Here is a 27,199-nt window from a genome sequence, read left to right on the forward strand (position 1 = left end):
TAGCTGAGCTGACTCACCTGTTTCAATTATTTTGTCTCGTAAATGTTTTTTGTGTCTTTTATTTGGAAGAAAAAACGTGTAGCCTCGTATATAAGAACAGATCCTCGTCGTTGATCACTCGATCGACGGCGCAGAAGCCGGCCTCGAGGAATTGCTATGACGCATGCGATCACATCACTTTCAATAGAGTTATATTTTGTGCCACTCTCTTGTTTGGTACCCGGAAAGCAACCCCTCATCTCGTTAGAGAAACGAGTCGCACCCACTAGGACCCACCAATCACGAGAAAGATGGGTGAGGTACCTTCAGTCGCCGCGACCCTGTAAAAAACACGCGCGAAAAAAATCGTGCTGGTAGCGGTCACCTGAAGGTGCTGACCACATTGCCTATCTTCTATTTAGAGAGTGAGAGAGCGGAGATAGAGAGACGGACGGAGAGACAAAAAAAGAGCGATGAAGCCGGTGGTGCTGCTGGACTTCTGGGCGAGCCCGTTCGGGCAGCGGTGCCGGATCGCGCTGGCGGAGAAGGGAGTGGAGTACGAGTACAGGGAGGAGGACATCATGGGGAACAAGAGCTCGCTGCTGCTCGAGTCCAACCCCGTGTACAAGAAGGTCCCCGTCCTCATCCACGACGGCAAGCCCGTGTGCGAGTCCCTCATCATCATCCAGTACATCGACGAGGTGTGGCCCGACCGCGCGCCGCTGCTTCCCGCCGACCCCTACGCCCGCTCCCAGGCCCGCTTCTGGGCCGACTTCGTCGACAAGAAGGTGCGTCCTCCTTACGCCGATGCCTTTCATGAGTTCGACTGTTCTCCTCTTCGGATTACCACTGTGTTTGATAGAATCGATTTCCCGATATATTTATTTTCTGGATAATTTTGTCCAAGAAAAGCACGTTAAATTTTTGTGCGTTTGATAGAATCCGCGGAATCTATTTCTTTTTATCGATAAACAAATTCTAGATTCTTTTGCTCACTGTTTGATCTGCTCGTCGTGTAAGAATAATTGTGCAGAACCTGTTTGTTCTCAGCACCCTTTAACGTTATTCTTCATGTATCAGTTCAATGAATGCGGGACAAGGCTGTGGCAGCTCAAGGGCGAGGCCCAAGCGGCGGCCAAGGAGGAGTTCATCGAGATCCTGAAGTTGTTGGAGGGCGAGCTGGGGGACAAGAAGTACTTCGGCGGTGACGTCTTCGGCTTCGTCGACGACACGCTCGTCCCCTTCGTGTCTTGGTTCTACACCTACGAGACCTGCGCCGGCTTCAGCATCGAGGAGGCGGCGCCCAACGTGGTGGCGTGGGGCAAACGGTGCATGGAGCGGGAGAGCGTGGCCAACGCACTGTCCGACCCCCACAAGATCTACGAGACCGTGGGCGTCGTCAAGAAGAGATATGGAATCGAGTAGTCTACACTAGCAGTAGTGACTGCGTGTTGCATGGTGTTTACATGCTCGGCGTCTGATGACATTGTAGTTGCTCTCTCTGTTACCTTCTCGAATAATTTACCTATCTTGGTGGTTTTACGTGGGACATACTGTTTGGGAAAAAATCCGAAATATTCTTTCCGCTTGTATCAAATTAGGTTCCCCGTCAAAATACCAACTTGATATCTAAATGAAAATATCAACCAACACAGCATAAACAATAGAGCAAATAATCAATCACACAGTGAGACCAAATCTTTTAACGTGAAAAACTCAATAAGGAAAAAACCACGGGACCGTAGTTCATCTCAAACTTCCACTATCAATAATAATGATAACAGTTTTACAATAGTTCTTCTCTAGAATAACTAGAGGATCACAATAACATCAAGATCATACGTCTTGATTCAAGAATAGCATATCTTCATCACATAGGGTTGATCTCCTCGTAAGAGAATTCTAGGTCTCACAAAATGGATATAGCAGGAAAGTACCTTAGAGAGAGTAAACTATAGATCAACACCATTAGGATTGTAAAGTTTGCTGTAAGAATTCTCCATATAAAATTTGGACCAAAACTGACAATGTTTGGCCACCGACCGTGAAGCAGAAAACTCATAAATTTTACTTTCTCTCTCCTATTTTCTCTGCATGCCGTCGCACACGTTCATTGCATACACACACATGCTGCACGCCGCACTCTCTAATTTTGCTACCCTCACCTTTTGCCCTTTCTTTCGATTAGTGATTTGAGCTCAATAGGCCCAATTGTCTAAGCCCACATATGGGCTGGACCCAACACATGCAGCATAATCTCGTTAGAAAATAGGCAGAATTCTCTCTCTCTCTCTCTCTCTTATTATATATACACTAACATGTGTTTCATTAAAAGATTATTCAAGAAAATAGATAGAACTCTCTTTGCTCGATGTAGGTTCTTTTTAAGAATTTTATCATCATACGATAGACTAATATCATAGTTCTCATCCCGTTAGAGTGTGGGATCAATCTATAGTTGTATTGTATATCGAGCGATGTCAACCATCATAAACTTAGTCATCACCATTTTGGAACAATGTTTATCGTTGAATATGACATATAGGCTAATGATCCTGAGAGGGGAGATAGAGTCATTCATGAATTCAGTTGGCGAAGAAGTCACTGGAGTGAGATCATTAGCCGAGAGCCCAAGTTTTTGGAAAGCGTTAGAGGATATCGACGAAACTACCTATGTCGATAATGACCCTCTTTACTCAAGTATTAATCATTCTTATAGAGACCACTAGGGCGCCATCATAATTTGGATCGAGGTACTCTATCTTCTCAACTTTAAGGTTATTTCTGAGTCATCTTCTGACCTCAAGCATTTCTCGATGGTGGCTCAGGTATAGGTTAAGCAACCGAAGGTCCTATCCCCTCCTGAGATAGGTCCCCCCGACGATGACATCGATCTTCCTCTCCACCAAGCCCAAAGGCTGGGGGCAAAGGTTCTCGAGGTCTCCGGATGAATATGTTGAGGTGCCTCTTATGAATAAGCTCATTGATTTGTTCATTCAAATCATGATAGTCTTCCATGTCGTGACTATAGTGATGGTGGAAGTAACAATATTTGGATCAGTCCTCCTTTTCCAATAGTGTCTTTATCGATTAAGAGTCCTTGAATAACCCTTTTTCCTTTATCTATAAGGAGACCTCACTTCTCATCATGTTAAGGAGAGTCAAATTTGGGTCTCGAGCGAGGCAGCTTGGGTCGATTTTGTTTTCTTTGCTGAGGTGACCTTAGGGTGGGAGCTAACAGTAGTCTCTCCTATCGCAACCTCTTGTGCATTTCTTCATGCTTACTTCAAACTATTTCCTTGGCAACTTTGTATTAGTTAGCCCTCTAGAGGACCTCTCCACCAATGACCAAAAAAGGCAAGAAGGCTTAAGCCTCCTTATGAATGCTCGAATCATAAGTGACGGATGTGCATCTTGCACGCCTCAAATTTCGTTGGTAAATTGGGCGGTGAAGTCAGAGAGTAACTCTTCCTCCCCTTAAGCTTGAGTAACATAGTCGTTGATGGCCTCGGGTATACATTCCCGAGGAAGTAGAGTTAGAACTCCTTTGTGAGCTAAGTGAACGAGTGTACCAAGTGTGGCTTCATATGAGTATACCACTCTTGCATTGGGCCTTTTAGCATCATTGGGAACATGCAGCACATCATAACATCCAAGGTGTCATAGATAAATACATCTAGGTATAGAAGGTGACAATGTATTCAACTAGGTCGATTTTTCCATCAAAGGCTTCTAGTGATGGTGTATGAGTACTCCACTCTTTGATATCTGACTTATAAGCATAAAAGTTCTAGATCTAGCACACCTGGTCATTAAGAGTGACAACTAACCGTACGAGGGTTATTGAGTGCCGATAGAAGATAATTCTCTCCCAATATCATGAGAAGAATATTTCATATATTTTTACTTATACAAATCCCTAGCAAAGGTCATTCGGATTAAGAGAAAAAAAGTTCTCGAATAGAAACTATACAGCACTATGCCTGGTATATGATATCTAAGATATTATATGGATGAGGGTCTATAGATATATGGTAACTGAAAACAGATATGTCCAATAGTTTAGATTCTCTTGTGTCATTTAGGGATTGTGGTATTACGGCATAGTATATATACAATCAATGAGTCGAGTGAATTACTATGGAAATAATAATTCGCTGACTCATGGTTAACTCGATATTGGGTTTAGAGGGTCATACACATATGGTAGGTGTTGCAACAAGTAGATGTTTAGATATAAGATATCTAACGGAGCCCATATCTTATTAGATATTCAATAAACCATTAATTATTGGATTCTATGGAGGAGATTCAATAAGTGCCTATGAGAGATTATTGGATAGAGATCCACTAATCTAATAGGCTTACGTAGTTGGATGAAGATCTAGTACCCAATAGAACATAATCAATTAGGGTTAAGTTAATAAAGGACCTCTATAAATAGGAGGGAACCAAAGGGTCATAGGCTAAGCCTTTTTTGTTGTCACCTCCTACTCTACTCTCTTCTTCTCCTCCTCAACTATCAGCCTCTATTTGAGCACATCCAAGGGGACAAGAGCCCGCTGCTGCTCGAGTCCAACCCGGTGTACAAGAAGATCCTAGTCCTCATCCATGGCGCTAAGCCGATGTGCTAGTAGTCTCTCATCCTCTAGGTCATAACGAGGCACGACTCGATACTATATTTTTAAAAATTATATTAAGATTTTTATATTTATAAAAATAATATATTTAATTTAGTTTCTCATAACATATTCAATTCTTATTATTAAAATATCACACATGCTATCCCATACAAAAAAATAGTATATATTAAAATAAGATTAAAAAATGATTTTATGATTTATTTTTATCATTCAAAAAATAAAAATATAAGAGTTTTATTAAGAAACGAAGTGTTTAATTATTTTTTTATATTTTTGAATATTTTATTGAAGAGTGAAGCAATACGTAGAAAGTGAAATAGAAAAGTTATAGAAGAAAAAATTAATATCGATAAAAATAGTTTATAAAATTATCTTTTTAACCTTATTTACATGGGATATTTTCATTAATAAAATTAAGAAAAAAAAATAAAGTTAAGTATTTTATTTTTATAAATTTAAGAACTTTAATATAACTCTTAAAAGTATAACAATCGAGATACTAAACATAGCAAACTACTTGAGTAATATATAATTAGATCACTTCCCCATATATGTATTTTTTTAGAAAATTTTATCCTATTAAAGAATCTATGTTTTTTGATCGAGAAATAAATTCTCGATTATCTGCTCATCTTATCAGAATAATTATGCAGCACCTGTTTGTTCTCAGCACTCTTTAATGTTTCCTTGATGCATCAGTTCTATGAATGCGGGACAAGGCTGTGGAAGTTCAAGGGTGAGGGACAGGCGACGGCCAAGGAGGTGTTCATCAGGAACCTGAGGCTGCTGGAGGGCGAGCTGGGAGACAAGAAGTACTTCGCCGGCGACGCCTTCGTCTTTGTCGAAATCGCAGTCATCCCCTTCGTACGCTGGTTCTGTTGAACTTGATAGGAAGAGGGGATGGAGTTATCAAAACATAAGAAGAGTAGGACAAGCTTTAATCTTCTATATTTCTCTCAAGAAAAATACTTTTACAATTTCAGAAACTCTCTTACCCTCATGACCCAACATATGGGGTTTATATAGTCCCCAAAGATATATTATATTAATTATATTCAAGATGAATCATTCTCTTTCAAGAAACCCTTTCAAGAACTAATAACCAATTTGACTTATCCTTCTATAGACTTTTAATCAATTTTTTCTTCTTGATGTAATGATCCTCCCACTTGATGCAATGAACCTTTCTTTTGATGAAATGAACCTCTTTATGATACTTGAATAAGTTTAATTCCAACATTCTCCCCTCTTAAACTTGTTCGATCCAGCATGCCAAGTTTCTTCGGAAGTTGTTGAAATATTTCAAATTTAAGAGGTTTTGTAAGTATATCAGCCACTTGTTCACTTGTCTTGACATGATGTATCTCGACTTCTTTATTTTTGATATGATCTCTTATGAAATGAAATCTTGTATCGATATACTTTGATCTTTCATGATAGACTGGATTCTTGGCTAAGGCAATAGTTGATTTGTTAACATAAATCTTGGTTGACTTCTCCTATGGCTATGAAGTTCTTGGAGTAATCTTCTTAGCCATATTGCATGACAAACACTAGAAGAAGCTGCTATATATTCTGCTTCACAACTTGATAGAGCAACGATTCATTGCTTTTTTGAAGACCAAGTGAATGTAGCTTCACCAAAATAAAATACAAATCCAGTTGTACTATATCCGATCATCGTAGCTTCCGGCCCAATCACTGTTACTATATCCAATGAGCTCCAACTTTTTAAATGATAAATAGAACATTCCATACTCAATTGTTCCTTTGATATATCGTAAAATTCTTTTAGCGACATTTAAATGAGATGTCTTTGGAACTTCCATAAATCTACTTATTAAACCAACTCCAAATAGTATATCAGGTCGAGTGCATGTCAAATACCTTAAACATCCAACTAGACTTTTATAATAAGTTGGATTAATGTATTTATCTTCACCTTCCTTGGTCAACTTGGTGCCATATTCAACAGGTGTATCTGTAGGATGACAATCTTCCATGGAAAACTTCTTTAAAACCTCCTTTGCATAATTTTCTTGTGAGATAAATATTCCTCCATTATCTTGTATAACTTCAATACCAAGGAAATAAGTCATTAAACCCAAGTCGGTCATCTCAAACTCCTTTTTTATAGAGTGCTTAAAATCTTTAATCATGGAGCTACTGTTGCGTGTAAATATTAAATCATCTACGTATAGGCATACAAACAAGATATCTTCATTAGAGTTAGATTTCGTATAGAGAGCATGTTCATGTGGACATTTAGAAAAACCATTTTGAATAAAATAAATATCTATTCGAGAATTTCATGCTCGTGGGGCTTGTTTAAGCCCATAAAGAGCTCTTTTAACTTGTATACTTTGTCTTCTTGTTCTTGAATAATAAAACTAGGGGGTTGTTGAATATATACCTCTTCTTCAAGAACTCCATTAAGAAATGCTGATTTGGCATCCATTTGTAAAATCTTCCATTTCATTTGAGCTGCTAGAAAAATAAGTAATCTTACTGTCTCCAATCGAGCAACTGGCGCAAATACTTCATCATAGTCAATCCCATATTGTTGTTTATATCCCTTTGCAACCAATCTGGCCTTGTATTTCTCCACCTCTCCTTTTGCATTTCTCTTTGTTTTGAAGATCCACTTAACACCGATAGCTTGGTGGTCTTCTGGAAGTGTAGTAAGCTCCCATGTATTATTTTTGTTAATAGCATAAATCTCTTCATTCATAGCTTGTCGCCATTTTTCATCTCTATAAACTTCTTCAAAGGTTAATGGATCATATCCTACAAAAAGACAAAATACAGAAAGTTCATCATTATTAGTATCAATCCTTCGAGTCACATCATATAGGTCCTGAATCAGTCTTGTCCTTCTTATAATTTGACTTCTTGAATCATGTGACCTAGTTGATCTAGGTGATGATTCTGGCAAAGCCACTTCGGTGCTTGCTTGTATTGTATCATCTTCTTCTGAAGCTATAACTTTCTTATGCTGCTCATCACTTTTCCAATTCCAAATCTGTTGTTCATCAAACTCAACATCTCTTGACATCACAACTTTATTTGTGATAGGATTGTAGAGTTTGTAACCACTGGAATTCTCTGGATAACCTAGCAAAATGCATTTTTGACTTTTATCCTCCAATTTTATTCTCTTCTCTTCTAGTATCTTGGCAAATGCAACACTTCCAAAAATCCTCAAATGATCAACTCTTGGTTTTTATAAACTTCATGCTTCTTCTGGTGTAACATTACCAATTCGCTTTGTCAGAAACCTGTTAAGCAAATAAACTGCACAAGCAACAGTATCACCCCAAAATTCTTTCAGAATTTTTCTTTCCTTTAACATACATCGGATCATATTAAGGATAGTCCTATTTTTTCTTTCTGAGACACCATTTTGTTGAGGTGTGTATGGCATGGTGAATTGATGTAGACTTTCATTATTTCTACAAAAACTTTCAAATTCATTTAATATATATTCACCACCCCTATCTATTCTTAAACATTTAATCTTACAACAACTTTATCTTTTAACCAAATCCTTAAATTCTTTTAATTTGCTTAAAACTTCTTTTTTTTCTTTTAACATATAAACCCAAGTTTTTCCACTATGATCATCAGTGAAGGAAAATACCTGCTTCCTCCAAGTGATACCGGATTGATAAGGCCACAAACATCTGAGTGTAATAGATCAAGTCGATTTCATGCTCTTTTTTTCATTCTCACTTTGAAAGACTTTCTTTCTTGCTTACCCATAACACATACTTCACACAATTTTACTTGGCGATCAATTTTTGACATTCCTGTCACCATATTATACTTCTCTAGAAGTTTCAAACCCTTAAAATTTAAGTGAGCATATCTAAGATGCCAAAGTGTAGAAATATCCTCAATATCAACTTTAAAACAATTTGATTGATCAAAAATAGTTAAATGCAGAGGAAACATTCTATTCTTTGCCATTTTCACATGTGATATCAGTGTTTTATTCTTATCACGAATTGAGAGAGCCATATCTTTCATCTCAATTTTATAACCTTTCTCAAGTAATTGTCCCAAGCTTAAAATATTTTTTTTCATATCAGGAACATAATAAGCATCTGAAATGCATACTTCCTTGCCATTTTTAAGTTCAAGGAGAATTTTATCTTTGCCTCTTACTGGTCTTTGAGACAAATCGCCAAATGTAATGTTCCCGGAATAACTTGTATCCATTTCTGAAAATAACTCTTTGATGCCACACATGTGATTTGAAGCTTCTGTATCTAGATACCATGTCATAGATTGATCCTCTTTCAAATTATCATAACTCATTAATAAAACTTGATTTACGTTCTTTTCTTTCTCAACAAAAATTATCTTATCACCTTGATTGTTAGGATTATAATAACATTTATAAGAATAATGTCCATACATTTTTGCAAATATAACATTGTATTTTATACCTTTTAGAGTTTATGCCACGTCCACGGCCTCGGCCACATCCTCGACCATAACCTCGGCCTCTTTGGCTACAATTTTCTCCACCACCTTCATTATTTGGAGATTATTGATTGGTCTGATTTCTGCCTCCTCTTCCTCTTTGTCCTCGTCCTCTTCCTCTTTGAGAATTTGATTCTCGTTTATTTTCAAGAGTAAGCTTCATTTGTAATGCTTGCTCCATAGTTTTGTCTTCTTCTCTTTTTGTAATCCTTTGTTCATGAACTTGAAGGGAACCGATAAGTTCTTCTAAAGACATTTTTTCCAAATCTTTAGATTCTTCGATCGCAACAATAATAAAATCAAATTTCGGATCTAGAGATCTCAATATTTTTTCTATTACTCTCTGATCATTTACTTGTTCACCATTTTGTCTTATTTGATGAATAATAGAAATGATTTTTGAGAAGTAATCAGAAATAGTTTCAGAAGTACCTTGTTGTAATTTCTCAAACTCGGCTCGTAAAACTTATAGACGAAGTTTCTTTACCTTATCAACACCACTGAATGCTTTTTGAAACATTTCCCAAGCCTCTTTTGAAGTATTTGCTGGAGCGATAATCTCGAACATTATATCATCAAGCCCTTGGTAGATCGTGAACAAAGCTTTTTTCTCTTTCTTCATTCTTTCTTTGAGTTGTTTTCTTCCTTCTGCATTCATTGCTCCTTCTTCTACTGGACTTGGTTCAACAAATCCATCTTCTACAAACTCCTATACATCTTGGGAGCCTAGAAGAACCTTTATTTGGATGCATCATATGTCATAATTTTCTTTTGTCAATCCGGGGATCTGGAGTTGGATTGCACTTGAGGAAGATGACATAGCTTAACCTATGCTCTGATACCAAATGTTGAACTTGATAGGAAGAGGGGATGGAGTTATCAAAACAGAAGAAGAGTATGATAAGCTTTAATCTTCTATATTTCTCTCAAGAAAAACACTTTTACAATTTCAGAAACTCTCTTACGCTCATGACCCAACATATGGGGTTTATATAGTCCCCAAAGATACATTATATTAATTGTATTCAAGATGAATCATTCTCTTTCAAGAAAACCTTTCAAGAACTAATAACCAATTTTACTTATCGTTCTATAGATTTTTAATCTATTTTTTCTTCTTGATGTAATGATTCTCCCACTTGATGCAATGAACATTTCTTTTGATGAAATGAACCTCTTTATAATACTTGAACAAGTTTAATTCCAACAGGTTCTACAGCTATACGACCTACGCCGGCTTCAGCATAGAGGAGGAAGCGTCGAAGCTGGTGGCGTAGGGCAAGCGGTGCATGGAGCGGGAGGGAAGAGATATGGAGTCGAGTAGTCTACGGTCGTAGTAATGACTGAGTTGATGATAAATTTTATTCCAAAATTTTTATATTTTTGATATTTTATAGTATTTAATTATCATAAAATTATTTTAAAATAGTATTAATCATTTCAGAAATTATGTCCTAGTAGTGATTTCATAAAATTTTAAGTTGGTTTTGTAAGTGTTAATGAAGTTACACTCAAATTTTAATTAAGTTACACTCAATTACAATATCAATTCAAGAAATCTTAAAATTTTGATAATTAATTACTATAAATATATTTTAAAAATAAAAAATAGTATAAATCATTTTAAGATTATGTTCTCATTGTTCTGTGAAAGATTGGGTTGGTTTAGTTTAAGTTGATTAGGTTATGCTCGAGATTGATCTAAGTTATAATCGAAATTATTTTTTTAAAGTAATCTAGATAATTAATTATCATAAATTAATGTATGGATAAAAAATGATACTAATTGTCTTATATACATGGGGAGGTAGTTTCATAGAAATCTAAGTTGGTTTAGTGGAGCTTGAACAAGTTATATTCAAAATTAAACTAAATTACACTTAAATCACAAAATATATTCAAAAAATTATAATTTAAATAATTAATTACCATAAAATCCTCGAAAATTTTTAAAAAGCTAATCACCTTATCATAGAGGTTATATAAAAGTTTGGATTAGTTTAATAGATATTGATAAAGTTACACTTGATTATGATATCAGTTTAAGAAATTATAAAATTTGTTAATTAATTATCATTAATTTTTTCAAATACAAATGATATAATAATCTAAGAATAATACTTTAGTTATTTATGAATGTTTTGGTTCGTTTAATAGAAGTATACTTGGTTATACATAGAATTGAACTAAGTTACACTCAAGTTATACTCGATCGTAGAACTTATTCAAAAATTTTAAATTTTAATTAGATTTCTTTTATTATTTCAGAAAAATGATGTCAAAAAGTAAAACTTGAGTAGGGGCCATCATCGGATAAAACGCCAAGGAGATTACCATTTGTAAATCCCTCTTTACTATTTATAATCTTATTTTTAAAAATTATTATTATTTTTGAATTAGCTCTTTATGAATGTATGTAAATATTTCTTTTCTCCTTTTTTTTAATCTTCGTCTCTTTATGAATGCATAAGCATTGTCAATGATAAATGATGACGATAATAGCATCGACAAGGAGTTGGATAAAATAAAGGATCGTAGGAAAGAAAAAAAAAGATAAAATTGATAATACTTATTTATAAAAATAATAAAATAAATATTTGTATTAATTTTTCAGGAGTTGTCAACGATACGAGTTGTGAATAGTAAATAGGAGCTTTGAATAGTAAACTCCAAAAACCAAAAGTAAAACTTTATTTGCTAAAATACTCATGAATTAAACAAGAATCATTTAAAACAGTGACCATTGGACCGTCTTATGTGCTATCCATCTAACTCGAACTACACTTGCTTCAACAAGTTCACCCAAGTAATGGTTGGAGTAGACAACTCCAATCCCAATTATTTTGACTAGTCAAAATAATTTTTAATGATTTCTTAATGTCCAAGCAATAATTTAAAATTTAAAGGGGAATAGAGTTGATTCACCTTAATATCATGAAAATTTATGTTATTTATCTTAAAAGTTTATTATATATATACATATATATTATCTTCAATAAAAAATCATGTACAGAACAAAGCGGACTCGGACCTGAGAAACAGATCCGATAATCCACCGGTTCAGCGCCGCTCCACGTCCCTTCGAAATGATTCTAATCGTTGATATTTCGATCAACGGTGCAGATGACGGCCTCGATACCTGACGCAAGCCATGACTCGTTATTCACCAGATCCGTTAATACTTTTATCTAGTATTTGCTCGTTACCTAGTTTTCTACCCACCCAGTGGTTGAACGAAGACCAAAAAAGTTATGGGACCCACTCTCTGGCTCCAACAGCGAGAAACGTGGGTGACGTCATCATAAGAACTTCGTCCCGAGAGTTCCAAAGTGACACGCAGGAAAAAAAATCGAGTCGATGGTTACGTAAGCGGTTACCTCACGGGCGGTGACCACATTGTAATCTTATGCTTCCTTGCTTCTCTATTTAACGCCCGCCATCAACACCCACCCTCGCCATTAACGCCAATCAGCCGACGGAGAGAAGGGCTTTCGAGTGAGCGAGATCGAGCAATGGGGGATGTGGAGACGAAGGGGGTGGTGCTGCTGGACTTTTGGGTGAGCCCGTTCGGGCAGCGGTGCCGGATCGCGCTGGCGGAGAAGGGGGTGGAGTACGAGTACCGGGAGGAGAACCTAGGGGACAAGAGCCCGCTGCTGCTCAAGTCCAACCCCGTGCATAAGAAGATCCCTGTCCTCATCCACGACGGCAAGCCCGTGTGCGAGTCCCTCATCATCGTCCAATACATCGACGAGGCGTGGCCCGACTGCGCGCCGCTGCTGCCCGCCGACCCCTACGCCCGCGCCCAGGCCCGCTTCTGGGCCGACTTCATCGACAAGAAGGTGCGTCCTCCTTACGCCGATGCCTCCCGTGTGTCTCTTGTTGGACCTTGCGATATACCGTGGCGCCTTTGCCCTCTTCTCCAATAATGGTGGGCGCCACCAGATAGCCTCCATCGAGGAGTCAGGTAGGCGATCGGGTAAGAAACGAAGGGGTAGTTTTGTTTTGTTTTGTTGTTTTGTGTGGAAGAGAGTTGCCTCCGTTGCACAGAACAAACGGTTGAGAATGCCTTCTACTAAATCTTCTTGAATGGTCAGAATCCACTTCCCGATATACTTATTTTCTGGATTTTTTTGTCCTCGGAAAACACGTTTAATTTTTGCGCGTTTGATAGAATCCGCATAATATAATTGTTTTGATCGAGAAATAAATTCTGGATTATCTGCTCGTCTTGTCAGAAGAATTGTGCAGCACTTGTTTGTTCTCAGCACTCTCTGATGGTTTACTTCGTGTATCAGATCTATGAATGCGGGACAAGGCTGTGGAAGCTCAAGGGCGAGGGACAGGCGGCGGCCAAGGAGGAGCTCATCGGGATCCTGAAGCTGCTGGAGGGCGAGCTGGGAGACAAGAAGTACTTCGTTGGCGACGCGTTCGGCTTCGTCGACATCGCGCTCGTCCCCTTCGTGTCCTGGTTCTACACCTACGAGACCTGTGCCGGCTTCAGCATAGAGGAGGCAGCGCCCAAGCTGGTGGCGTGGGGCAAGCGGTGCATGGAGCGGGAGAGCGTGGCCAAGACACTGTCCGACCCCCACAAGGTCTACGAGTTCGTGGGCGGTCTCAAGAAGAGATTCGGAATCGAGTAGTCTACAATAGTAATAGTAGTGACTGTGTGTTGCATGGTGTTTGCCTGCATTGTTGCAGCTGCTTTGTGTGTCTGATGCCATTGTAGTTGCCCTCCCTGTTTATCTTCTTGAATAATAGACCTTTCTCGGTGGTGTTATGTGGCACCTGCAGCTTCATCTCATTAGAAAATAGGCAGAACTCTCTCTCTCTCTCTCTCTCTCTCTCTCTCTACTAGCTTGTGCTTCCCAACCAAAAGGCAATTTATTTCAGTGCATGATGTCACATCATATAAATGCATGATGACCAAGTGTGTGGATGACAGTGTCTTTGAAGAGTCGAGCCAACCTTTATCGACTTCATAAAGCCCAGTCAAAATGTACCGTCCAACTTCTTCTTGTGCTCCAAGCCAGGACTGAAATGATAATAGATGAGCTGACTCACCTGTTTCAATTATTTGTCTCGTAAATGTTTTTTGTGTCTTTTATTTGGAAGACAAAACGTGTAGCCTCGTATATAAGAACAGATCCTCGTCGTTGATCACTCGATCGACGGCGCAGAAGCCGGCCTCGAGGAATTTCTATGACGCCAGCGATCACCGCACTTTGTATAGTTATATTTTGTGCCACTCTCTTGTTTGGTCCCCAGAAAAGTGATGAGGCTACACTTTCTGTCGTGGCTATTGTTGATGCCGAAGGCGAAGAAGAAAGAAATAGCGACGATCGGCGGAAGGTGAGATGAAGCTTGGGCTTTTACGGCTGTAGGTGGAAGTAATTGCAGCGGGAAAATAAAGGATATAAGATCTTTATAGTTTTATAATAGAAGAAATGAAAAGAAAGATGATTATCACTTTAGGGATCGACCTCCTAGGGTTTATAAAAGATTAGAATAATATTTCATAGATGATGAAAAGAAATAAATGTATCCATATTTATAGAATTTTACCTTTGAGTTCATTAAGATTTAAATTTTTAATAAAATAAATAAATATTAAATAAACCCCTATTCAACTTTTATCAGATAACAAAATTATAGAAAATAAAAAGGATCCTAACATATGAGAAAAATAAAATGAGATCCACATCAACACAAGACCATGTGATTGCCATATCAACACCACATAATTGCTACCTTAGCATCACATGGCTACCACCTAAGTGTCACATGGTGGATTTGTGATCGATAGTAATCCTACATATGGTTGGTATACACCTACCATGGGTCTACGTATGATCAACACATGACCGACACCTTAGTAATTGCCCTTTGTAATTTGTATTGATCACCGGAAATAATGATCCAGTGAATCAACTATAAAAGGGCTTCCCATTTATGTTTTTAAGAATTTTTCCTTAATTCTATTTGAGTCATTCGTCGACTCCTTCAAATAAAAAACTAACTTTAAGTATCAGAAGAACCTAATTAAAAATACTTTCGATGTAATTTTATAGGAATCAGTCTCTTCGAGGTTGATAGGATTTGATCTCTTCCGGAGTCGGATGGTTCTATACCCTCAGGTTCGTTGCACTCTCTAGAGAGAGAGATATTTTGTGCCACTCTTTTGAGTCGTACCCTGAAAGCAACCCTTCATCTCGTTAAAGGAACGAGACGCACCCACTAGGACACACCAATCACGAGAAAGATGAGTGAGTTGATGGTACCTTCACCGCGATCCTATAAAACACAAGTGAGAAAAAAATCGTGGTGGTAGTGGTCTGCGTAGCCCACATCGTCATATTCTGCTTCACCGCCCCTCGATTTAGAGAGTGAGAGAGCGGAGAGACAAAAAGAGAGCGATGAAGGCAGTGGTGCTGCTGGACTTCTAGGCGATCGTTTAAAAAGCAAGCGATAAAAAAATCGTGGTGGTAGTGGTCACCATGAGGCGCAAGCCACATCGTCATCTTCTGCTTCACTGCCACTCTATTTAGAGAGAGAAAGCAGAGAAAGAGAGACAGAGATGGGTGTTGGGCTGACAGTCCATATTCAGCCCAATATGAGCTTTCTCAACCCACATCTCACCCCCTCTTAATCTAACCCTAATTAACATTAGGGGGGTATGGGTGGCTGTGTTTTAGAGGCAGAAAAAGGCCATAAATCGGGTAGCAATGAGGGCAGCAATATCAGAGATCTTCGCAGTAGAAATGAGGAGAAGAAAAAGGCAGAAAAACAAGAGAAAGAGAGGGAAGAAAATAAGGATAACGCAGAGAGACTGTTCTCAATCATCTAGCAGTATTCTCACATCAGGTTAGATCAAATCTACAGTAGACTCTTGCTGTGATTACTTGGGGAGGTTTTAGATACTGTGGACAGTGACATGATCCTTATATCTTAGTTATTCTCTTGTAATTGTTGCTAGGGTTTAAGGCAAGAGATTGAGATTTGTATATTCATTATTCTCATAGTAAATTATCTTTAGTTTGCCCCATAGTTTTTACCCTTTATATTGGAAGGGTTTTTCACGTATATCTTGATGTTCTATTTGATTGTGATTTCATTTAATTCCGCTGCATATCATGGCCTGCTAGTATTTGTTCATATATAAAAGTTATTTTCGCTTGATATCCCATCAACTAGTATCAGAGCAAGAGTTTTGGGGATTTAATTTTTGTATTTGAATATGGGGGTCAGTAATGTTTCTCACATAATTAGTTTAAATGAAAACAATTGGATGATATGAAAACCAAGAATGAAATATCTCTTGTATTATAAATATTTGTATGGACCTTTGTAGGGGGATAGTGCAAAACCCACAACTAATGATGAGTGGAAGAGGTTGGATCGAAAAACAATTGGGTTTATTCGACAGTGGCTTGATAATAGTGCCTTTCACCATGTTTCTACTGAAATTTCTGCATATTCTCTTTGAAAAAAGTTGGAAAGTCTCTATGAAAGAAAAACAGTTGGCAACAAAGCTTTTTTTATCAAAAAACTTATGAACCTAAAATATAGAGAGGGTGCTTCTATTGTTGAGCATTTGAATAAAATACAAAGTATTACTAACTAGTTATCCTCGAAGAAAATGTCTCTTGATGATGAGTTGCAAGCATTATTACTTCTCAGTTCATTACTAGAAAGTTGGGAAACACTAGTGGTTTCCCTCAGTAATTCTACGCTAGATGGTGTTGTCACTATGAGTCAAGTAACAAACTGTTTGTTAAATAAAGAGTTGAGAAGACTATGAGTCAAATAACAAACAGTTTGTTAAATAAGGAGTTGAGAAGACTATGAGTCAAGTAACAAATAGTTTGTTGAATAAGGAGTTGAGAAGAACGAGTTCAGCAATATCTCAGAATGATTCACAAGCACTTATCTCAGAGAATAGATGAAGGTCAAAGTCTAGAATCAGTTCACGTATGAGTAGGAGCAAGTCAAGATCAAGAAAAGATATTGTTTGCTATAACTGTAGTGAGAAAGGATATTACAAGAACCAATGTAAGCAACATAAAAAGAGCAAGAAAAATGGAAAAGAAATGGAGTCTATAGAGTCAAAAGATAATATCATAGCTACAGTGTAGTGTGGTGATTATTTGATTTTGTCTCCTTCTAATAATATATTTTTTGTGTATGTCAGGATCTTGAGTAGGTGATTGATATAGGTACTTCTTATCATGCTACACTACGGAGGAAGTTTTTTGCTACATACAAGTCTGAAAATTTTGGTGTTGTTAAGATGGGCAACTATGGCATAGCAGATATCATAGGCATGAGTGATATCCATTTAAAGACCAACCTTGGCTGCAAGTTGGTACTTAAGGATGTGAGGCATGTGTTTGACTTGAGGCTGAATTTAATTTCAGTTGGAAGGCTAGATGATGAAGACTATGATAGCAGATTTCATAGAGAGCAATGAAAGCTCAGTAAGGGTTCTCTTGTTATAGCTAATGGAAAGAAATGTCATACTTTATATATGTTACAGTCTAAAGCTTATGGTGAGTAGTTAAATACTACAGAAAAAGACTTTAACATGGAGTTGTGGCATAGACGATTGGGACACATGAGCGAGAAGGGGTTGTAAGCTCTTTCCAAGAGAGAGGTATTGCCACACCTCAGAGGTAGATATCTGAACCCTTGTATTGATTGTTTGGCTGGTAAACAACATAGAGTTTTATTTGCTAGTCCTGCTGTCACGCCCCCCGAATTTAATTCTCATTTAGGAGGTGTGAACCTAACTCAAGATTGATAATATTATAATTCAACAAACAATCCAGGATCCAATCACACATTTGAGGTCACTAAGAAAAACATTCAAGTCATTCATCTCTACAATCCACAATTCACAAAACCTGTGCAGTTTATAATCATACATCATGTCACTAGAAGATTCTTAAAATCCAAAAGCAACTTAATTAAACCATAACTATATCATAAATCCATAAGCGTAGCAATTAATGCAATCGTAAAACCAACATGTACTACATGTTTATATCAATACACAGTTTAGACTTAACATTTTCAAAATCCTAACATAAGAGGTACTTTTCAAATATTTACAAGATACATCAATCTAGATTTGTCATTAATATTTCATTACTCCCAAAAAGAACTTATACAACATCAACCTATCAAGTACAAAATATTTGCCCCCAAATCTTCTAGTCTTCCACTGCCTCAACCCAATTTACACATTTTAGTGAGCGATAAGCTATCCTAAAAAATTTATATAGCAACGGGGAGAGCATATAAAGCTCAGCAAATGACTAACATATCCATAGCAAAGAGGACAGTTTTCAAACAAATGAGGTATCAAAATATAAAGCAGAGATACAGGATGAAACAGTAGAATGTTTTGTTTGAATGCAGAATTTCAATATAATATCGTTCGAAGCATGTTTTATTCATACAATCGAGGAAAGATAATTGGAGCATATCATTGGCATAAGGAGCATATCGATGACATATGGTAGTTTTCAAGGTATAACAAAGACTTATAACATTTCATAAATATATCAAAGAACAAAACATGAATAGAAGCTCAAATGTCACATGACGATGCATTCATTTCATTCTTATCCGAAGCATGCATAGAAACATAGCCAAAGCTTTAGATATCATATCAAACACATAGAAGGTGAAGTGGGATCATAACATAATATGGTCCATCCATTTCTGAATGACCACCAAACATAAGTCTCCCACGTCTGAGTGAAGTCATAGGAGGCCGACAGAGCATCGCGGGCTCTAAGCATAACTCCCTTTACCATTTCTGGCAAAGGTTCACATTTATCCCACAAACACCGGAGTACAAAGGGACAGTATGAATAATGAAATTAGCATATATTGGAAGCACATGCGGAACAATGAAATGTACATATGCCTTTCGAGTCAATACGATACAAACATAATCTTTCACAAATGTATTTAGATTTGAAAGGAAACAAAAGCAAGGGCATACAAGGATTTCAAGAAATCACATATAGCTCAATTGAAATAAGAAAGTTAGATAAATTCAATATCCAAAGAAATGAAATTGGAAGAGGCACATATCGAAAGCAAAATGCGGAACAATGGGATGCATGTGCCGAATCATTACGATGCAAACATGAACTTTAGATGATAGCTGCGGATATACAAATAAATTAAGGACAAAAGTATATAGGAATTTAAGATAACAATGTAAAGCTTAACTGAAGTAAGAGTTTTTGCTAAAATCGATTTCCAAAGGGAAGTAACAAGGAAAGCCGAAATCGACCAAAGCTCGATTCTGGCAGAATTTGATAGGAACATTGTATGAACTATTTGGATAACCAATTATGCTCCAATTTATACAAAATAGATTTCATTAGAAAGTTTTGTCAATCTAGTTTTAGGCAAATTAAGTTTTACAAGATTTGGAATTTACAACAGGGAGTTAGAGATAATTTCGTAGCGAAAGGTCTGAAAATATTAGCTCTATTTTACTGAATCCATAGGGTCGATGAAACCAGATGTTTTAGTTAGCAATTATACTCCAAAAATTTCAAATCAGGTATATACAGAAATAATTTTGAGTCTAGCTTCGAATAAAACATACTTTGTATGAATCTGAGTTCACAACAGAAAGTTATAAGTAGTTAAGCAACAAGAGGTCAGAAATTTCAGTCCCTGTTTTACAGAATTTGTAGGGTTAATTTAAACAGAAGTCTTAGTAGGCATTTAAACTCCAAATCATTCGATCTTTATATCAAAATAAATATTTTCTTGTCTACTTTCAAATGGAACAGGTTTTGTCTAAATCAGAGTTTATTACAAAATGTTATAATCAAAACATTGCATAGAGATCAGATTACCAAAAAATTACAGATTCATAGCTTTATATCAAAACGAAAGAAGGTCCGGTTCTCAGTTGAAATCGTTCAAATTTTGCAGAATAAAAATGGAAACAAAGATTAAGGTTACTGTGGGATTGGGTTAGAACACTTGACTTCAAATTATTTGAATCTCAAATGTGAGAAAATTGATGAAAAACCTCAAGCTCCTCCTCCTCTTCTTCTTCTTCTCTCAAACTCACGTTGGCTGCAACTCTTCAGGTTTGTTTTCTTTAACCTTTCATCTAATTATTTAGCTTTTGGCTAATGCAAAAGTTGCAAGGTGTCATGCATACATGAAAGGGGCTAGGTGTCATCCTTAGAGCAAAGATAAGTGGCACCAACCTTAGGTTAGTTAGTGACACATGTCCACTATATTTTGTTTTTTTTTTTTTTTAACTTAAATCTGAATCTTTCATAAATTATATCAAACTTCTAATATTTACTCTTAGGTCCTTAGCCATAAACCTTTAATATAATATCATTTAATATAAAATAATTATTAAATAATCCTTATTTTTACAAACATACCTTTTACTAAATTTTCAAAAATGGGGGATGTTACACCTACTTTGTCTATAAAAATGCATACCTTAAACCATATTTATATAGATATATGTGGTCATTTGAGGACAAAAACTCATTGTGGATCTGTTGATATTCTTGGTATAAGTGGTGCACTTTATTTTGTCAATTTGATAGATGATTTTTCCAGGAAAGTTTGGTTTTATGCTTTGAAGACCAAAGATCAGGTTATTAATGTCTTCAAAGAGTTTCATGCCAGGGTTGAAAGGGAGACAGAAAGGCAATTGAAATGCATAAGATTAGATAATGGTGGTGAGTATATATGATTATTTAATAATTATTATAGATCACATGGGATCCAACATGAGATGACAGTTCTTAGTGCACCTCAGCATAATGCAATTGTAGAGAGGATGAACCGCACTATCATAGAAAAAAATCAGATGTATGCTTTCACAAGCCAAGCTACCTAAAAGGTTTTGGGATGAGACTTTAAGGACTGCAGTTGATGTAATCAACTTATCACTATGTACAGCTCTAGATAGTAATGTTGCAGAGCATGTATGGTCAGGGAAAGATGTTTCCTACATGCATTTAAGAGTGTTTGGTTGTCGTGCATTTGCACATATTCTAGATAATGAGAGATCCAAGCTGGATGGTAAGACTAAAGAATATATTTTTCTTGGCTACTTATATGATCATTTTGGTTACAGGCTTTGGGATCCAGAAAAGCAAACGGTGTTTAGAAGCAGAGACGTAGTCTTCTTTGAGGATCAAACTTTTCAAGATTTGAAGAAGAAGACACCAGCCAATACTTCTGCAGAAGGATTACCCAATTACTCCTCCAGTATATCAGGGTGATAGGGGAGATATGCAGGAAGATAGTATAGAGCCTGATGTTGATCTACCTGTAGGACATGTTGAGCAAGAAGAAGTTGGACAGCAACTTCTCGTAGAACCTCAATTGAGAAGTTCTTCTAGACAACGTCAACCTTCCAGAAGATACTCTATAGATTAGTATGTGATGCTTACTGATGCAGGTGAACCAAAGAGTTACCAAGAAGTAGTTGAAAGTGAGGAGAAAGAGAAGTGGTTAGTTGCTATACAGGAAGAGATGGATGCTCTTCAGAAGAACCATACTTATGATTTGGTGCTACTACCAAATGGAATGAAGGCCTTGAAGAACAAATGAGTTTTCAGGTTGAAGACTCAAGAATATTGTTCTCAACCAAAGTACAAAGCTATATTGGATGTGAAAAGCTTTGGTCAAAAGAAAGGTATTGACTTTGAAGATATTTTTTCTCCTGTTATGAAAATGTCTTCTATTCGTGTTGTTCTTGGTATTGTTGCTAGTTGGGACTTGGAGGTTGAGCAGTTAGATGTGAAGACAGCTTTCCTTCATGTGGATTTGGAGGAGGAAATTTATATAGAGCAACCAGAAGGCTTCAAAGTCAAATGTAAAGATAACTTTGTCTGCAAATTGAAGAAGAGTTTGTATGGGCTAAAGCAAGCTCCAAGACAGCGGTACAGAAAGTTTGATTCATTTATGACAGAAAATGGATATAAAAGAACGTCTTCAGATTATTGTGTGTACATCAAATGGTTTGGTGAGGATTTTATTATTCTATTATTTTATGTTGATGACATGCTTATTCTTGGGAAAGATATGTCTAAAATTGACAGATTAAAGAAGAAATTGAATGAGTCTTTTGCAATGAAGGACATGTGGCCAACAAAACAAATACTGTGTATGCAAATTTCCCATGATAGGAAAAATAAGAAGATTTGGTTATCACAGGAGAAATATATCAAGAAGGTATTGGAAAGATTCAGTATGAGCAATGCAAAACCAGTTGGTTCTTCTCTTGCAGGTCACTTCAAGTTGTGCTCAAAACAGAGTCCGTCAAGTGATGAGGAGAAGGAGAAAATGTAAAAAGTTTCTTATTCTTCAACAGTTGGAAGTTTAATGTATGTAATGGTATGTATGAGGCCAGACATCGCATATGCAGTTGGTGTTACTAGCAGATTTCTTGCAAATCCAAGCAAAGAGCACTAGGCAACAGTGAAGTGGATTTTAAGATATCTCAAAGAGAGCTCTAAGGTTTGTTTAAGCTTTGAAGGTGGACCACATATATTAACAGGTTACACAAATGCAGATATGGCAAGAGATAAAGATACGAAAAAGTCTACTTCAGGTTATGTACTTACTTTTGCAGGGGGAGTTGTGCCATGGTAATCCAGGTTGTAAAGGTGTATTGCTCTCTCTACCATAGAAGCAAAATATATTGCTACTACAAAGATATGCAAAAAAATATTATGGATAAAAAAATTCTTACAAGAATTGAGGTCGAAACAAAAAAATTATATGGTGCAATATGACAGCCAGAGTGTCATCCATTTGTGTAAGAATCTAATATTTTATTCCAAGTCAAAGCATATAGATGTCAGATACCATTGGATTCGAAATGTATTTGAAGAGAAGCAGTTGCAGCTTTAGAAAATTCACACAGATGACAACGGAGCAGACATGTTGACAAAGACTTTACCAAAAGAAAGACAGGAGATATGCCGACAGCTGGTCGGCATTACTTCACGTTGAGAAGTCATGAGACAGCCTCCCTTATGGGCTGAAGGGGGAGGTTGTTGGGCTGACAGCCCATATTCAGCCCAATGTGGGTTTTATCAGCCCACATCTCACCCCTTCTTAACCTAACCCTAATTAACATTAAGGGGTGTGGGTGGCTGCATTTTAGAGGCAGAAAAAGATCATAAATAAGGCAGCAACAAGGGTAACAACATCAGAGATCTTCGCAGCGGAAAAGAGGAGAAGAAAAAGGCAGAAAAATAAGAGAAAGAAAGGGAAGAAAATAAGGACAACACAGAGAAACTATTCTCAATCATCTAGTAGTGTTCTCATCTCAGGTTAGATCAAATCTACATTAGACTCTTGTTGTGATTACTTAGGAAGGTTTTAGATATTATGGACAACGATGTGATCCTTATATCCTAGTTATTCTCTTGTGATTGTTGCTAGGGTTTAGGGGAAGAGATTAAGATTTGTATATTCATTATTCTCATAGTGGATTATCTCTAGTTTGCCTCGTAGTTTTTACCCTTCATATTGGAGGGGTTTTCCACGTATATTTTGGTGTTCTATTTGATTGTGATTTCATTTAATTCCGCTGCGACCTGCTAGTATTTGTTTATATACAAAAGTTATTTTCGCTTTATATCCCATCAACGGGAGGGACAAAAAGAGAGCGATGAAGGCGGTGGTTCTGCTGGACTTTTGGGCGAGCCCGTTCAGGCAACGGTGCCGCATCGCATTGGCGGAGAAGGGAGTGGAGTACTGGTACAGGGAGGAGAACATTCTAGGGGATAAGAGCCCGCTGCTACAACAGTCCAACCCCGTACACAAGAAGATCCCTGTCCTCATCCACGATGGCAAGCCCGTGTGAGAGTCCGTGATCGTGTCTAGTACATCGATGAAGCGTGGCCCGACCACGCGGCGTTGCTTCCCGCCAACCTCTGCTCCCGCGCCCAAGCCCGCTTCTGGGCCGACTTCGTCGAAATGAAGGTGCGTTCTCCTTACGCCGATGCCTCTCATGTGTTCGACTCTTCTCCTCTTTGGATTACCACTGTGTTTGATAGAATCCACTTCCCGATATATATTTTTTTCTGGATCATTTTATCATAGGAAAACACGTTTAATTTTTATGCGTTTGATAGAATCCGCATAATCTATTTTTTGATTGATAAACAAATTCTAGATTCTTCTGATGTCACATCATATAAATGCATTATCCTTAGTTTATCAACAAAAGGCCATTTATTTTAGTGTATGATGTCACATCATATAAATGCATGATGCGCAAGTGTGTCGAAGCCATTGTCTTCGAGTAGCCCAGCCGTCTTCGAGAAGTCAAGGCATCCTTCATTGAATTCATTCAAAGAAGAAGAAAGCCTAATCGAAATGTACTGACCTATTTGTTCTTGTGCTCCAAGCAAGGATTGAAATGAGAAGCTGACTCACCTGTTTCATATTATTTTCTTTTTTTTTCTCGTAAATATTTTTTGGTATTTTATTTGGAAGAAGCAACGTGTATCCAAAAATAAAAGACTCGGATATAAGTGGTCGTTGATCGCCCAATCGACGGTGCACAAGGCAGCTTCGATGAATTGCTGTGACGCATGCGATCACCTCACTCTCGAGAGAGTTATATTTTGTGCCACTCTCTTAATCAGTACCCAGAAAGCAACCCCTCTTGTCGTTGGGGGAGAGACTGCCGGCCGCTGGGACCCATGAATAACGAGGTACATGCGTGACCGAATGGTACATTCACCACGATCCTGTCAAAAACAACGCGCGAACAAAAGTCGAGGCGGCAGCCGTGACCACATCGCCATCTTCTGCGTCGCCTGCCCCTCTATTTAATGAGTGAGAGAGCGGAGAGAGACAGAGTGAGAGCGATGAAGGCGGTGGTGCTGCTGGACTTCTGGGCGAGCCCGTTCGGGCAGCGGTGCCGGATCGCGCTGGCGGAGAAGGGAGTGGAGTACGAGTACAGCGAGGAGAACATCAGGGGGGACAAGAGCCCCCTGCTGCTCGAGTCCAACCCCGTGTACAAGAAGATCCCCGTCCTCATCCACGACGGCAAGCCTGTGTGCGAGTCCCTGATCATCGTCCTGTACATTGACGAGGCGTGGCCCGACCGCGCGCCGCTGCTTCCTGCCGACCACTACGCCCGCGCCCAGGCCCGCTTCTGGGCCGACTTCGTCGACAAGAAGGTGCGCCGATGCCCTCCATGTGTTCGATCTATGTTCTCCTCTCCGGAATACCATATTCTTAGTTCCCTTTCTATGGTTTTACCCATCAGGTCTGTGAATCTGCATTGAATCTGTGGAAGCTTAAGGGCGAGGCCCAGGAGGCGGCCAAGGAGGACTTCATCGAGATCCTGAGGCTCCTGGAGTGCGAGCTGGGGGACAAGAAGTACTTCGGCGGCGACGTCTTCGGCTTCGTTGACATCGTGCTCGTCCCCTTCACGACCTGGTTCTACAGCTGCGAGACCTACGCCGGGTTCAGCGTCGAGGAGGCCGTCCCCAAGCTGGTGGCGTGGAGCAAGCGGTGCCTGGAGAGGGAAAGTGTCGCCAACTCCCTTTACGACCCCGTCAAAATCTATGAGTATGTCAAGACGATATTTGGATAGTGAATAAAGTCCCCATATATATATATATATATATATATATATATATATATATATATATATATATATATATATATATATATATATATATATATATATATATATATATATATATATATATATATAGTTTCTATATATGGTTTCTCGATCCGATCCACAAGTTAATAATTCGAGGTTCCCAAATATAGAATTAAGTTTGTGATTGCTTTCTTTATCATAATGAATGAGAATGAAGTTTATGTTTACCTATTTTGAATCTTAAACTAATTAGATAGATGAGTGAATGGTGATTTAGTTCCCACGTGGTAACCACATGTTGATAATAGATTCCATATCAACATGCTTCAATGTAACCGTTCAATTTTCAAGTCGATAGACTTGACCATCAATCAAGGAAGTATTTTGAATTAAAAAAAATATTATATATCTATTATTTACATAGCTGATATCAGAAGCATGGTGGCAACTCGACATGTTTGAGAGTTATCTTGACCATACTCAAATTGATAGCTAGGTTGGCCATTGACATCAATCAATGAAGCCACGCATAATAAGATCAGATGAAGGTGCTTATCAACACTATCCATGACATGTCCCATCACCAAATCTCCTAGTTTAGCCATGTTAATCATGAAGCACTATATTCATAGATGTTCGACCCCATCAGCTCATTGTGTGCGATCGATCTTGTTAGCCTACTATACACCACCTCACCTAACCATGTCAACCCATTGTGCACCATCGCGTTCGACCTCATCGGCCCATTAAGCACCATCGTGCTTGCCCCCCTCGACTCACTATGTGTCACCACGTCTAGCTTCATCAGCTTATTTTGTGCCACCGTGCTTGGCATAGTCAATCCATTGAGTATCGATGTACTAGACCCAATCAGCTAACACACACCTCTAAGATAACTTAGCCTTCATCAACCATAATATTTCCTCTAACTTATGGTATCAACAGTTAATATAAACCAAGTGTTACTTCCCAATCCATTGTTCTCCCAAAAGTTGGGGGTATGTGTTATGAGAAAAATGAAATGACATCATATCAGTACTATGTAGTTGCCACATTAACACCATGCGATTGCTACTTTAGCATCACATGGCTACCACCTCATCGTCACATGACTGACACATCAGTGATATGTGATCGATGCCATATGTGGTTAACATATACCCAACATGTGTTTACGTATGATTGGCACATAAAATAGTGATTTAGAGGGTTCACTATAAAAGGGCTCCCCATGTTTGTTTTGAAAGATTTTTTTCCTAATACTATTTAGGTCATTGATTGAATCTTCCAGATAAAAAAATAACTTAAGTATCAAAGTAACTTTTGTGGAGAACACCAATTTTCAAGATTCAATCTCTTCCAGGTTGATAAGGTTCGACCTTTTCGGGATGGGTTCAATGCTCTTGAGTTCAAATAAATATGGTGTCGATCAAGATTTGACTAT

General features: G+C 37.8%; 4 protein-coding genes across 4 annotated transcripts; all 4 read left to right on the top strand.

Moving 5' to 3' along the window:
* Positions 1-406: 406 nt before the first annotated feature.
* On the top strand, positions 407-1,528 carry LOC135623662 (probable glutathione S-transferase parA). The gene is made up of 2 exons (XM_065126881.1): positions 407-767; positions 1,060-1,528. The coding sequence occupies exons 1-2, from the start codon at positions 453-455 to the stop codon at positions 1,402-1,404; spliced, it is 660 nt and encodes a 219-aa protein (XP_064982953.1). The 5' UTR covers positions 407-452; the 3' UTR covers positions 1,405-1,528.
* A 1,334-nt stretch (positions 1,529-2,862) lies between these two features.
* On the top strand, positions 2,863-10,387 carry LOC135622093 (probable glutathione S-transferase parA). The gene is made up of 4 exons (XM_065123732.1): positions 2,863-2,940; positions 5,322-5,486; positions 9,081-9,184; positions 10,321-10,387. The coding sequence occupies exons 1-4, from the start codon at positions 2,863-2,865 to the stop codon at positions 10,385-10,387; spliced, it is 414 nt and encodes a 137-aa protein (XP_064979804.1).
* Positions 10,388-12,559: 2,172 nt separating this feature from the next.
* On the top strand, positions 12,560-13,894 carry LOC103999406 (probable glutathione S-transferase parA). Its single transcript, XM_065126877.1, has 2 exons — positions 12,560-12,949; positions 13,406-13,894. The coding sequence occupies exons 1-2, from the start codon at positions 12,623-12,625 to the stop codon at positions 13,748-13,750; spliced, it is 672 nt and encodes a 223-aa protein (XP_064982949.1). The 5' UTR covers positions 12,560-12,622; the 3' UTR covers positions 13,751-13,894.
* An 11,054-nt stretch (positions 13,895-24,948) lies between these two features.
* LOC135623663 (glutathione S-transferase U19-like) lies at positions 24,949-25,986 on the top strand. Its single transcript, XM_065126884.1, has 2 exons — positions 24,949-25,321; positions 25,411-25,986. The coding sequence occupies exons 1-2, from the start codon at positions 24,971-24,973 to the stop codon at positions 25,738-25,740; spliced, it is 681 nt and encodes a 226-aa protein (XP_064982956.1). The 5' UTR covers positions 24,949-24,970; the 3' UTR covers positions 25,741-25,986.
* The last annotated feature ends 1,213 nt before the right edge of the window (positions 25,987-27,199 follow it).

This window comes from Musa acuminata, chromosome BXJ2-9 (genome assembly GCF_036884655.1).
Source record: "Musa acuminata AAA Group cultivar baxijiao chromosome BXJ2-9, Cavendish_Baxijiao_AAA, whole genome shotgun sequence".
Lineage (NCBI taxonomy): Eukaryota > Viridiplantae > Streptophyta > Magnoliopsida > Zingiberales > Musaceae > Musa > Musa acuminata.

What these genes read in the sequence shown, in the direction of transcription:
- LOC135623662 (XM_065126881.1), top strand. Translation starts at nt 453, where the DNA reads ATGAAGCCGGTGGTGCTGCTGGACTTCTGGGCGAGCCCGTTCGGGCAG. An exon ending in CCGACTTCGTCGACAAGAAG is followed by an intron (nt 768 to 1,059) that starts GTGCGTCCTCCT and finishes TTCATGTATCAG; the next exon opens with TTCAATGAATGCGGGACAAG.
- LOC135622093 (XM_065123732.1), top strand. Translation starts at nt 2,863, where the DNA reads ATGACATCGATCTTCCTCTCCACCAAGCCCAAAGGCTGGGGGCAAAGG. An exon ending in CTCCGGATGAATATGTTGAG is followed by an intron (nt 2,941 to 5,321) that starts GTGCCTCTTATG and finishes TTGATGCATCAG; the next exon opens with TTCTATGAATGCGGGACAAG. An exon ending in AAATCGCAGTCATCCCCTTC is followed by an intron (nt 5,487 to 9,080) that starts GTACGCTGGTTC and finishes TATACCTTTTAG; the next exon opens with AGTTTATGCCACGTCCACGG.
- LOC103999406 (XM_065126877.1), top strand. Translation starts at nt 12,623, where the DNA reads ATGGGGGATGTGGAGACGAAGGGGGTGGTGCTGCTGGACTTTTGGGTG. An exon ending in CCGACTTCATCGACAAGAAG is followed by an intron (nt 12,950 to 13,405) that starts GTGCGTCCTCCT and finishes TTCGTGTATCAG; the next exon opens with ATCTATGAATGCGGGACAAG.
- LOC135623663 (XM_065126884.1), top strand. Translation starts at nt 24,971, where the DNA reads ATGAGTGAGAGAGCGGAGAGAGACAGAGTGAGAGCGATGAAGGCGGTG. An exon ending in CCGACTTCGTCGACAAGAAG is followed by an intron (nt 25,322 to 25,410) that starts GTGCGCCGATGC and finishes TTTACCCATCAG; the next exon opens with GTCTGTGAATCTGCATTGAA.